Genomic DNA, 14,171 nt, shown 5'->3' on the forward strand with positions numbered 1-14,171 from the left:
ACTATCTTTTGAAACAGCACAGGGACCATTAACATGTCCCACAAGTATGGTTCCAGATACTGTAAGATAAATAATGTTTTCTAACTGACACCGTGGTCATAAACCTACATGTGAGCTGGCCCTTTGTCTTGTAAGTAATGCTGCAAGAGACACAGAAACACAAACACCGCAGTGCAAACTGATCCGACGGTCTCTATAATTTCAAGAGACACAGAAACACAAACACCGGTGCAAACTGATCGGACGGTCTCTATCATTTCAAGAGACACAGAAACACAAACACCGGTGCAAACTGATCGGACGGTCTCTATCATTTCAGCAAAAAGTTGCAAAACTTTGAGTCTTGCAGTACACAACTGAATGGCCAAATTTCAGGTACATAACGTATGGTTGGAAGAAATCTGGGTAATGATGATGTCACTGGAAGACGGTTTCTGAACTGACCACAGCCCTCCTATGAGACACAGACCGAGTAGATTATTAGTGAGGACCTATTATATGAAGATAGGTTGAAAAGTGGTGAAGTGGTCCTTTAAGAATTTTCCTCATTATTTTACTGTGCTGCAATAATGAACAAAGTACACCTGCCATGGGTGGATGAAAAGGATTTCCCTGGGTGAAAAGATAAATCAAAAGGGCTGTTCTCTTCTCGGTCCAAGTTATATTTGATCTGGCATCTTCTACTGATACTCTGTATATTGTCCTCCAATGATTGAATTGGCAATAGACCTGAAACGAAAATCACTCAGCATATAACCATGAGTCTGCTCTGGGTCTCTCAGGACCAATTGGTCCAACAACATCAACGTGATAACTGATAAAACGCTATCATGGATGATACTGTGTATGCGGTTCATTCAAGGTCACCAGACCAATAGTCCACAAACTGAGATTCCGCTTCAGTTCAGAGTGGACCACCAGGCAATGAAAAATGGATAGCACAACAAACCCTTAGTTGCTACTAGTGATGTGGAATTATTCTTGAGGGAATTTATTCAACTACATTGGAGATCTTCGGTGGCACTCCAGCAATTCAGATGTGTTTAGTGAAAATGTGCACCCAGGTCAACTGTGTTTCCTCCCAGCTCAAATATCAAACACAGCCATCAATGGCAAATTAAACTTCTCTAACCTTTGCTTGAGGTTAAACCAAAATAATTGAGTGATCATTTTTCAAGCAACAACGTTAAGACCAAGGACGTTTCCCCTAAGTTACAGGTCACTACAGGTTATTTAGTTGTTTGGATCTTCTAAAGGAGAGCATCTCTAACCCTCTAAATACATTAACCAATAATCAAATCAAGTAAGATTATGATGGTCACCTTGTTGCCTAAATATAGTTCACCTAATCCCGACCCGACCAATCCAAAGAATACATAAACAGAAAGTTATGTCAGAAGTTATGACAGAAAATATTCTTCGAATGAAGTGTTGTGTGACTATGAGTACTGTTTCGTGAACATTGTCAAATGGATGTTAAATGTCAAATATGAAATGCATTTTCAGGCATGTATGGACGGAGATTATTTCTGAAACACACTGGGGAGATCAGTTTCATTTTAAAATTTGTTTAGAAATGGAAACGTATTGGTGTCACAAAGAAGTCACAGAATTTGGATGTTTGTCCTACATGTGCACTCGCTGACCGTCGCTCAAGCTGTAAATCTTTCTGGTCGAGAAGAAGTTGCATAGTGTTGTGTTATCATGAGTCCAAGCTGCATCCAACAAAACCACATAATTTGATTCTGTCTTGAGGAGACATCTCTGAAAGGATTGTGTTCAATGTTAAGAAGAGCATAAACAATGAGCTTGCATGGTGTTCATGATGTTGCAACAATGGACAGTGATACTGTATTTCAATAGGTTCAATCTCTGGCACCAGCAACATTCTGTAGTGTAGGGGGATAAACCCACCTCAAAGGTAAAGACTCCAGTCTGTTTCCTGGACCAACAGCAATAACAGAAAAGGTCTACCACTGATAGATTTGTCCTCTCTGATGTACTCTCTGGCTTGAATTGGCTTTTGCCTGGACCCGGTCTGGTTTATAGCTCTCATTGCCAGACAGACTCACACATCTGCCTCAAATCTTTTTTTTTTTTGTACTTCTTTTTTTTCTGGGCAGAGCCCCAGTCTCTTAACCAGAGGTCATGCACTGTTTTTGATTCCCAACATCGTCCAATAAGATAAACTTCCTATAACTAGATGCAACATGACAGCTGTGAGGGGACTGTGTGCTTCAATTGCCTGCTATTATTTTTCCAAAATGCAGCCTTTGACCAGATGCCAAAAGACAAAATGAGGGCATTAAAATGTCTCTATAACTCCTGTACAAGCTGGGGCAAGTGGAACCCTTACAAACCCTAATGTCCTTGAATATCGTAAAGTAGAGAAATTATCATATTTACTTGAAATGCATTGTGTAAACAGTCTCAATGTCTTCAATTAGGTAATTTGTGTAAAATGATGTAATTAGACCCCCCCCCCCCCCCCATATTTTGCAACATTTAATTGTTTTCATACTGTGGTAACAAAGTAGGCTAGTAACAAGTTAAACCTCACGTCAAATTGATCAGCTTTGATCTCCAGTGCCTCATTAACTGCTCAGAAAGTTAGAATATTTAATCACATGTTGCACATGTAGTTGTAAGCAACTAGAGGTTCACCCGCCTTCGGTGCACTCACATCTAGCGCCAAGCGTCAAATAAATTAAAAATAAAATAAAATAAAAATATATAAAAGGCTTCCCATCATGCACCTGCAACCCAACATGCCTTGCACTGTGTCGATGCCATAGAGTATATAAAGGATAGAGACCGAACTGGAGCACTAGCCCCGCCCCCAAACTATTCATTTTGATGAAGTTGCTCAGTGGCGTTTTGAAGCACCCGGAAGACTGCCGGAAGTACCTCCTCCGGACCTCAAATTTGAGGTCCGGGGTGACGTATGGGTGACGTAGGGAGTGATGGTCCTACGTGTCCGTGCACCGGTCCCCTTGCAGTCCTTCCTCTTACCACTAGGGCCCAGAGCTTCAACGTTGGAGCGCCTCACTGGCCCCTTGGTCGATGCGCGTGTCACGTGGCCAATCGGAAACACAGCCGTCCACTTCCTGTTTCTGCGCCGTTTGAAAACCCTTATTTCTCGGAATGTAGGCTGCATATGCCCTGACTGAACAGAACGCGGACGTTCCCGGCTAATTTATGATGTTATGCATCAACGTTACAATATTAACGCTTCTGGAGTGAAATATGTATTAGACGGACAGAGTTAATAATGGCGGATTTCAGAAGCAAAAGCTGGGTTGAAAACGCAGCGGTGAAGTGAGTGAAGTGAGTAAACAGCACTTGCTCATGCAGCATGCTCCGCGTACGGACTTGGCGACCTGATCTGGTGCACATTTTGTGCGCTTCTGCCTGTCTCAATTGTAATATAAGATGGTGGTATGCTACTGTACTTTCTCATGGCCTCATAAGCAGATGAATCCTAACTTCCCTATTCTGGGGCGAACAACACATAGGGCTCCATCTTGCGCCCACCCTTATCCCTAAACCATTTTTTACTATTTTGAAAAACATTTTAAAATAGTTCAACTAGCCGATCTACATTGAGACATTGTGAGCTTGTAGATCGGCTATTTGAACTATTTGAAAGGGTTTTTTAGGCAAATTAGTTTAGGGATAATGGTTAAGGGGTGGCGCAAGATATAACCCCGGTCACCTAAAGTATATAGGGCTCAAGTTGTTAAATGACAACAAGGCTATAATGAGCGTTGATGGTTTGGCAGATGGTGGAAAGGTTTAGCATTCTTGTAGGTAATTGGTTCTAAAGAAAACAATGACATATAAAACAGTTATGGTTACGGTAAAATGCTACATTATAAACCACTTATCATGATTACCCTTTGGCTCTTTCTACAAACCAATTTGAGAATGGATTTTGATTGACACTGTTCACTGACCTCCCCCTGAACCCAAGGCTTGTGGTTGATTGTAAAGTCTATCACGTTCATTACACTGTGACGTTTCTCCCAGACTCTGCCACTTAACAAGTACTGTACTGGTTTAAATGTCTAAATGGCACACTATCTGTTAGGAATGAGGTGTGATAATAATGTGTCTCTGTGACAGGCTATCTCTCACACCAATTCATTACTCTGGACCAATGTGTCAGCTGCTGCTGTGTGTGTGCATACGTGCGTGCGTGTGTAAAAAGGAAATTCATATGTGTAAGAATCTATTTGAACAACGATCATGTATTTGTGCGCGAGCGCGTGTGTGTGTGTGCGTGTGCACGAGCGTGTGTGTGTGTGTGTGTGTGTGCGCTCTTTGTCAAACAAAGAGCACACTCCAACACAAACACACTGAACCGGGCCTGACACAAGGATCTGTATTCTGAGAGAGAACACAGTTCCCCCAGTGGGAGTATCAATAGAAGAGAAATTAGAAATGAACCAGCAGTTACCTCCTTGCATTGGACCATGGACAAGTATAGTTATAGCTGTGTAAATGGAATTGAGAGTGTGATCTATTTGAAAAAACAAAGAAAAAAATACATCTTTTCCAACAAAAAGTACGTACTGTAGTATACATAAGATAGATACAAACACAGACCACCTGCGTGCATGTATGGTGAAGCCAACCCACCTCCAGACTTTCTGTTATGGCTGTCAGCAGTTATTCAATCTAACTCTTTTATGGTGTATTGACAGCGGGAACAGAGAAGTATGTGAATATGTCAACATGGCATGACAAGTTGACCAAAATACAAAATGTTGGGTGCCCTGACGCCATTTTAATAATATGTGGTCTGTTTGAGGGATGAGTGTGTAACCCACCAGCTTGTTTTCCCCCTTTGCTTTGTTTCATATTTCTTTAGTTTATCCTGAAACTCCACATTTTGCAGTGGTACGTATTCTTTGTGGCTCACCAACCAACGTTGAAGCCTCAGAATGGAATAATACTGCATAAATGTCTATGGCAGTACCTACCGTTAACTCATGAAACCATGCAGAGTATGAGTTGTGTGTTTTTCCGTCTCAACTCATCTATTGCATGCCGTAAAGGTGCTACATAATGCATGTTTCAAGTCACTGTACTGTACTCTTAATATACTAATATACTACCAGAAAAAAAGTTGGGGGATGGGGGAGTGGGTGGGAGAGGATGAGCAAGCTAAGTGTATCTGTACATGTCTGTATTGTCTATTGTGCACTGTCTATTTGTGTAACGGCACTGTACTGTATGTAATGTTTTTTACCTGAGTACGGGACCCCCTCTAAAATGAGATGCCACATCTCAAGGGGCTATCCTTTCAATAAATTCTGACCAAATTCTGCATGGTTGTTCACATGTCACACAGATCCTGTTTGTGTATTCGATTGGATTGGGTGGCAAATATTGCAATGCTCGCAAATAAAAGATGGAAGGAGGCCATGCAGGCCACAAATTGCTGCTGAGTTGAAAAGAGGAGCACCAACTTCGCTAAAATGCAAAGGCAATACTATACCAACCACCAATGTTTATACTAACTGTACATCCCTTGCCTTCTACAGGGCTGCCATTCATTTGACCTGCTGTGTGAGTGTGAAGGCTGAAAGGCCTCCAGCGCACAGCTACGCTTCATCCCGGTGAGCAGTTTTGCATGACTGCCCACAGAAATGCAACGTGTCATTCAAAGCCCATCGGTGACCCTCAGATAAAGTCACCCACAGCTCCGTTCCTCTTTGAATGAAAGCTGGCCCCGACTGTCTCAGGTTACCACGAGGTCTGTGTGACTTTTACCATATGAATGAAACCAGAGGGGCTATTTTCTAGGGGGTGCAGATTGTTCCTGGTCTGCAGACTGTGGATCGTGTGCACGTCTCTGTGTCGCTTGTCAGTCAACCCAGACGAGCTTCATTAAACTGACTCCATTAGAGCTAATGAGTTGTAGGTCAGTGGTTGTGGGTGGCCTTCCTATTCAGGAGCAACAGACCAAATAAATGACTGGCATTGCTGATTCAGTTAATTTGCACTGACAGGAGAAGAAATGTCTGCTTTCGCCACAAACCTGGTAGAAAGCCCTGGCAGGCTCAGAGTATCACACGTTGTGATACTGTGTAGTGTTACTTTGCCAAACTATAAATTATAATCATGAAAATGCATTGTTCTTAAATCAAGCCAATTGATGTCATTGGGTTTTGGTGGGCATGGTAGTCAACAAAAACACTGGTCTTTTCTTTCCCACTTTCTTTTGGCAAGAAATGTTATAAGATTAACTTACTGTTGCATTTACCTTGGCAAACTATTTGTAGTGTAAACTATTTAGTATTTTTGGTTCTTGCTACACAGAGAGCCTGTACTATTTCACAAGTCAAGTCACATGTATTTGTATAGCATGAACATTTAAAAAGAACAAAAGTTATACATAGGGCTTAAATGGAAACAAGACTTTGGTGGTGCTATCCCTTTTGGACTGAGCTAGTGTTTTACTGTACTCTGTTGCTGTATACATTCTGTTTAATAAACTATTCAATCAATCAATCAAACCCAGTGCTTTTTATTCAAAATAACATAATAATTATGGAGGTTATTAACTATATCGATCACCTGAAATCTAACATCCCTTGCACAGTTTTGGGCTGCGTTCATGGACACAGAACATTTACCAACTTACAGTGGCTAATTCCTACTGGGAACATGCTGTCAATGCCAGGGACTGAACCAACAATCATGTGGTTATTAGTAAGCCCCTCAAGGCCAAACAGCTGCCCGTCTCGCTTTTGCCTCTCTGGTTTAGTTGTGATTGAGAAACCAGAGGCTTCATAAACTGTAGGAAGTCTTAGCTCTGTCGTGATGACAGATTAACAAATGGCCCTCAATAAAACATGCAGACAGATACAGTACATTTGACAAGCCATTTTTGCATGCCAGTTGGACTTGATTCATTTGATCACCTGTGCTTTTATTTTGTGCGGTATTGTATTTCTATTCATACTTTTATATGTATCAATTAAATAATTAACTATTATTTTAGGATATGTTCCATTTAGAGAGAGAGAGTTCATTCCAGCTTTGGGCTGAGGAATGGTGTGCCACGTACCTGACACACACACACACACACACACACACACACACACACACACACACACACACACACACACACACACACACACACACACACACACACACACACACACACACACACACACACACACACACACACACACACACACACACACACACACACACACACACACACACACACACACACACACACACACACACACACACACACACACACACACACACACACAGCTATACATAGGAGAGCTTAGACAAAGCACAAATCGTAACAGAGTCAGGGTGGCCTAAATGGTGAAGCGCCTTTCCTGTAATTGTGAAGGTCACAGGTTCAAGGCCCATGACAGCCAGAGACCACCTCACACTCCTCTACCTCCTCCAACTATTGTTTGTGCCCTGAACTATTCGGTAAAGGAAATGGGTGTGTGTGTGCTCCTAGTCCCACATCGCTTAACGTTCTTGCAAAATCAATCTTTCAGCTTTATGAATGGATAGTTGCATACACAGTATCTGCCTTACAAGGTGCCTGCAGGGTAAGTAGAAGAGTGTGTAAGATTTCATAAGGCTGTCATATTTATATGTGCGGGTGCATTTTACTGCGGAGATATCACAGCAAGATCCAGAGAATGTTTCCACTCCTTAACCTCCGGTCCATGTCATCTCAGTATGTCAGGCATGCATCACGTGTGCTGGACCCCAAAACACAAACTGTCCCTCCAACTCTATCAATCTCAGTACATTTACTTAAGTACTGTACTTAAGTACAATTTTGAGCTATTTGTACTTTACCTGAGTATTTCCAATACTTTTACTTCTACTCCACTACATTTATTTGAAAACCTTAGTTACTAGTTCATTTGTAGATTTTGATAATTATTACAAAACATACATTAACCACCAGTGTTGGCAAAGTTACTCTTTGCCAACACTACTAGTTACTACTAGTAACTAGTTACTAGTTACTTTAAAAATATATATTATTACTTTACTTTACTCCCTACCAAAAGTAACTAGTTACTTATTACTTTACTTATTTTACTTTTTTTTCCTCAACCCCAGTACCGTAATTGCATCTTTTGTGCCAAAAAGTCTTACTTTGCATTTTCAACATTAGCAGTCCCCCTGTCCCCCGTCACGCCCTCCCCCATTTTCTGCAGCCTACATTGTAAAATCCTCATTGTTTATTGTCTGCACCAGGCCTAAGGCATGGGGAGAGAGTATGTTTTGCACATCCGTGTGTGTGTGTGTGTGTGTGTGTGTGTGTGTGTGTGTGTGTGTGTGTGTGTGTGTGTGTGTGTGTGTGTGTGTCTGTGTGCGTGCGTCCGTCCGTCCGTCCGTCCGTTACCAGCTAATCTCCGGCACTGTTAACCCAGTCGGTGCCAAATTTTGCATGCACACTCCCTGGATGCCAACGAATTTTCCAGAACGGCCTGTTATAACGCCACCAGGATGCACATTTTTTTATATTACTCCTCCAGATTTTGTCTAAAAATCCCGCAAATCGTTACACACTATGGCTGAGCTCACACCTTTCATGCAATTCTCTGTGCTCGTTGGGTGTTGTGTCATGGCCGCCCAGCGGCCCAATGCATTTCCAATGGAGGTCACATGGTTTGACCCAACATTGTGTTGTGTGAGGGGGAGGGGCGCACGACTGCGCCCCTCCCCCTCACACAACACAATGTTGGGTCAAACCATGTGACCTCCATTGGCAATACATTGGGCGGCCATGACACAACACAACATGCATCCAACGAGCATCCAACGAGCACAGAATTGCATGAAAGGTGTGAGCTCAGCCTTTCTCTATAGTCATGTGTTCAAGACAGATCTGTCCGATATTTCATATTCCATCCTAATTGGCTGACATTGGCTTTCAAAGTTTGCAGGATTGGCCCGTTTTGAACAAAAAGCCTCAAATCATGAACGCAGCGTGCAATTTACGTGAAATCTTTCACAGACTTTCCTACTAGGCTGAGGAATATATCCCACCCTTTTCACATTGGCCTGTTATAGCGCCACCAACAGGTGGATATTTGCAAAATATTTTTTTGAACAAAATGCCTCAAATCATCCAATTGCCATCCAAGGAATAAGAAGAAATGGCAGCCTTTTTATATTGGCCTATTATAGCGCCACCAGGAGGCCACAACCTGACCTGCCCTGGTGGAGACCTGTGCCCCGAGGGGCACTTTATCTAGTTTAACTCTGAAAAGTGTACTGTATAGTGTACATGATTGGTCCATTTGGTTCCATTTGTAAACTCATTTGAATTAAATGAACACTTTGTGTATGAATTCATAAATTACAGACTAAATGAAAACTACACCTGGGCTCAATATGATAATGAAACGCAATCTATGAACACAGTCTCAAACTACCCCGTTTTTCCCGCATTCCGGACGGTTTAAGGCCCGCCCTTCTGCATCTGATAATTCACAGATTTCACACGTACAGGCAAGTGCGCATCGTTTTCGTATCCGCTGTAGAGTCTAGATCTAGACCGGATCAGAAGCCTGCAAAGCAACTCCATCCCAACCCAGTCTACCATTATAAATAAACACTCAAGCCCACAGTACCACTCCTGAAAATAGTAACTAGTCACTTTTGGAAAAAAGTTAACGTAATATTATTACTCTAACTAATTACTTTACTAGATACTGGAAAAAAGTAATAATATTTCTGAAAGTAACTAGTTTAATACTCTTGACAATACTGTTAATCACTTCAGCCCTATATACATTTTGGCCGTTTGAGAATAGTCGATCTAGTCGCACATTGTCAGCATGTAGATCTGCAATTTTCAAAAGATTTTCATACATTTGAAAACTTGTGAAATGGGACATTCTGCACAATGAGTAGGCTACTTTTACCTTTGGTACTTTAATAAGTACATTTTGATGTCCTTTTACTCAGTCAAGTACATTTAAAATTCTGGGCTTTTACTGGTAACAGGGTATTTCTACATTGCAGTATTGATACTTTTTACTTAAGTGAAACATTTGAGTCCTTTTCCCACCACTGATCAGTCTTGCTAAAAGTGTGTTTACAGTGGGTTTTATGAGACGTCTCAGACACACTCTCTCAACCTGTCTCTCAACAGGACAGGGGAACGCCAAGGCAGCGGAGAGCAGAGCAGAGCTGAGCTGTGTTGAATGGGGGCCGCCACCAGGCCAAATACCACGAGTCTGGAACACAATGTGTTCTGAGCACATACCCTAGGACCCTGCCAGAAAGGGGCCACGGTTCATGTGGAAACACTGTATATAGGTATGAGGCCAATCAATGAATTCACACCAGTAGTGTAGCCCCGATACTGATGTCATTTTGTATAACTGACATGACCAGCTTTGTTATGAGCTATATGAGATTCAATTAACTTTAAAGTTGGTGTAAGTTATATTATTTGGTAAAAAAAAAACAATATAAAGTTGAAGCTCTATATTAGTGTTTCTCAATGGGGGTACAGAGAAGTTTGTTGGTCATACTGACCATGATACTGTCATGATACTGTTGAGAAGGCTACATTCCAGCTACAGATGGTACATGGAAAAGTACCACTTTAATAGCACACTTCACAACGTTTCGACCCTCTAGTCTCTAGGGATCTTCTTCAGGTCAGTTTCAATCAAAAATTGACCTGAAGAAGTGTAGCTGGACTGGAGTGCAGGGTCTATCTTTCTCAATGTTAGCCTTTTTGGCCCAGCACCCAGATTGATGTGCGTATACTGTTATTTACGTTTGCACTGATATGATACTGACCATGATGCGGAACATGATACTGGCATGATACTGACCATGATACTGACTGATGTCAGTGTTTCTGAACAAACACGAGAATATATGGAAATATTTTCCAATATTTTAACAAACACAAACAAACAAAAACTTAAATAATACAAAGCTAAATCTGTGTTAATAACCAAGCTTTACAGGTTACAAAGGTGCATTTTACACTCGTATGTTGCAGTGCAGTGCCATTCATAGAGAGAGTGTATTCTTTACAGAACATAGAAATACAGGACAATATAAAAGTTTGACAGGAAGTTAACCCTAACCATACAGAAGTAAGAGCATCCGCTTTATAGCATTATAGCAACCTGTAACAACATTATTTGGTGTCTTAAGTGGTGGGTGGGTGGCTGACACTGCTGGTTCTGTATTTGTACATGTTGAACATACCATATAATAAACCATACATAAGATCGTAAACATGTAACATAGTTGCAGTGCCACAACAAGTGTCAACATGTGTTCTTCTGTTAAAAAACAAAACAGTTTTGAGACCATTCGAGATGTTGTTTCCTTATAAGCCAGTAAAACAGCTGGTGTGGTGCTAATGTGCTGCCGAGTCTTCATAATGTGAAGAAAAGACAATGCTATAATTTCTGAGTCCACTGTCACAACAGCATCACTCATCATAAGCCCAGGGATGAAACTGAAGTGCTGCATGGATGAAAAGGATCAAGCAAAGTATAAATCTTTATTGTATTTGTCTCACAGAGCTGCTGTTGGCTAACCTGACTCCGCCAGATGGGGCAGCAGAGAGTACACTGGGTTCCCCCCTCCTGCTCCCATCTGGGAACTCTCAGGCAGACTTGATGCCCGGCCACAAAACGGCCTGGCCAATCAGCGGCAGCTAGAGGCGGGATCAAGGCATACACAGTGCTGCCTTGATCCCGCCTCTAGCTGCTGCCCCATCTGGCGGAGTCAGGTTAGCTGTTGGCAGCAAACATTTTAAGTAACACCAACCATGCAGCCCTAAACAAACACTTACTGTACATTGTTACACGGCTTCATTCTTTAGCAATGCGTTTAGTATAGTATGCGATATGTTGGTATATTATCTAATCTCTGTGTACGTGTGTGCGGCGTGCGCGTGACTCATGCGTGGCGTGAGTGTGTGTACCCAATACCATGTAAAGTCGCGTCACCAGGCTTTTCCACCTCGGAGGAAAGCCTGTGTTACTAAATCGCTGTGTGATCCGGTCGGGAGCGGACGGTAACTTACGTCATGTTGTAGTCACTGGTTTGTAGTCATCAGGCAGGAAACCACAACTGGAATAAGAACTATACCCAAAATAATTCCCAGCCATCATACTGTAATTTTAGGCCTACCAGATGAAGCCGGTCGATTTGACATATTGCTCTAGAAATAAAGTCGGACAATAACAATTGTGGTAACTTCACATCAAGAAAGGCACAAACTCAGTCTTTATGTCTTTGACGCTTTATATCAGATTTGCAGATCAAACAATACAGAAACCATGTGGGATTCAATATGGCTACTTTTCTCCATCACCCCTGGCAACCTGGAAGTGAACCCATTTAACATGACCATAGGAACATGGCAAACTGCCAACAGCACCATCTCCTGTCATGATATAGTATAGGCTATAGGAAAACCATGGCATGATCATTATAGCAAGACCATACACTATACAGTATATAACAACAATAGTCTGTCTGGTTGCCCTGTTAAGGCAACCACACTAACAAGTACAATGGGTATAGCAAAATCGGGTGAGCAGCATTCCTGACTTGCATCATTAACAGGCATCGGCCTACAGTATAAATTTAATTTGATTACTGTGATGTGAAGAATGCAAAACATAAAAGTCGTCATCTACCTGTTTCATACCTCCACTTGTCACTAGCATTAATGTACAGTACTAAATTAATATCACTATATAATGAGCTGATATTTCACTTGTAATTTGCCCACTGTGTGTTTTTTCTGTTGCCTGCATGTACCAGGTTGAGTGCCCATGAGGTCGTCTATGCTGGTCCTACTCCTCTTCGTCAGTGCCCAAGCTGTGGCCACTATTGGAGGAGACTCCTGCCCCTCTACCACAGGACGGCAGCAGCAGGACCCTGTTCGGACCCCCGCCTCCGTGCCCACAGTGGACCCCAAACTCTTCACCAAGCGTCGCTACCGCTCACCCCGGGTGCTCTTCAGCGCCCAGCGCCCTGACACGGAGCCCACAGCAGGGGGGAGCCGCGTGTCCGGCAGCAGCAGCAGCAGGGCCCGTCGGCGGGCGGGACAGCCCCAACACAGAGGGGTGTACTCGGTGTGCGACAGCATCAGCGTCTGGGTCGGCAACAAGACCAAGGCCACGGACATCTCAGGGAATGAAGTGACGGTGCTGCCGGACGTGAACATCAACAATGTCAACAAGAAACAGTACTTCTTTGAGACGACGTGTCACAGCGGCGGCGGCAGCAGCAGAACGGGCAGCTCGGCCTGTCTGGGCATCGACGGGAGGCACTGGAACTCCTACTGCACCAACTCACACACGTTCGTACGGGCACTGACCACGTTTAAGAACCTCGTGGCGTGGAGGCTCATACGCATCAATGTGGCCTGTGTGTGCGTGCTCAGCCGCAAGTCATGGCGGCAGTGACTGATTGTGTGCACGCCAAAGACTCTCTGTTATCACACACACACACACACACACCCGACTCACACGACTCACACAAGTACATGTACACCTACACAAATATACACACACAGATGCACACACTCAGATTCACATACACACAAACTCAGACGTACAGGTGCATATTCACAAATGCACCCCCACACAACTTTTACCACCAATGCCTATTATTCATCCTCTGCACAAAGTAAATTATTTCTATATGTCAAGATATCAGGAATGCATGTGTGTGTAAACCAGACCTGGGTTGAAAAGGTATTAACAAATACTGATTAGTGCTCGTTTCAATTCATGTGTAGGAACAGTGCCTAGATCAGTACAGTATCAGCTTCATCTTAATCTGCTAGATTTGTTTTCAAATGCCTTCTAGTGTAAAGTTCCACTGTGTAACTTTAGTAGTCTTTCTGGCGACACCTCTGGTTGTCTGCTGTTACTGCGAATCCCAGAATCACTTACTGCTCCAAAACACATGCTTTCTATAGGGTCATAGCAGTGAGATAGGTATTTAGGAATGCCAGAAATGGTACTTACATATTTTAACTTACATATACATTACAAATGCATAAATAAATACATTTTCAGTGCATTCAAGACATTTTCATTTTGGCATGAGTGTCTCTGGGCAGACACTCAAGACTGAAATAATGTTGAGAGAGAAGTTGTCAAAAAACA

At 42.6% G+C, this 14,171-nt stretch overlaps 1 protein-coding gene across 1 annotated transcript; it reads left to right on the forward strand.

The window, feature by feature from the left end:
• Window positions 1-12,827: 12,827 nt before the first annotated feature.
• Window positions 12,828-13,948, forward strand: LOC306929733 (nerve growth factor-like; the record flags this gene model as incomplete). The annotated part of the gene is made up of 1 exon (XM_079510381.1): window positions 12,828-13,948. One exon carries the CDS (start codon window positions 12,828-12,830, stop codon window positions 13,461-13,463), a length of 636 nt encoding a protein of 211 aa, XP_079366507.1. The 3' UTR covers window positions 13,464-13,948.
• Between the last annotated feature and the right edge of the window lie 223 nt (window positions 13,949-14,171).

The sequence above is a fragment of the Electrona antarctica genome (genome assembly GCF_951216825.1).
Source record: "Electrona antarctica genome assembly, chromosome: 9".
Classification (NCBI taxonomy): Eukaryota; Metazoa; Chordata; class Actinopteri; order Myctophiformes; family Myctophidae; genus Electrona; species Electrona antarctica.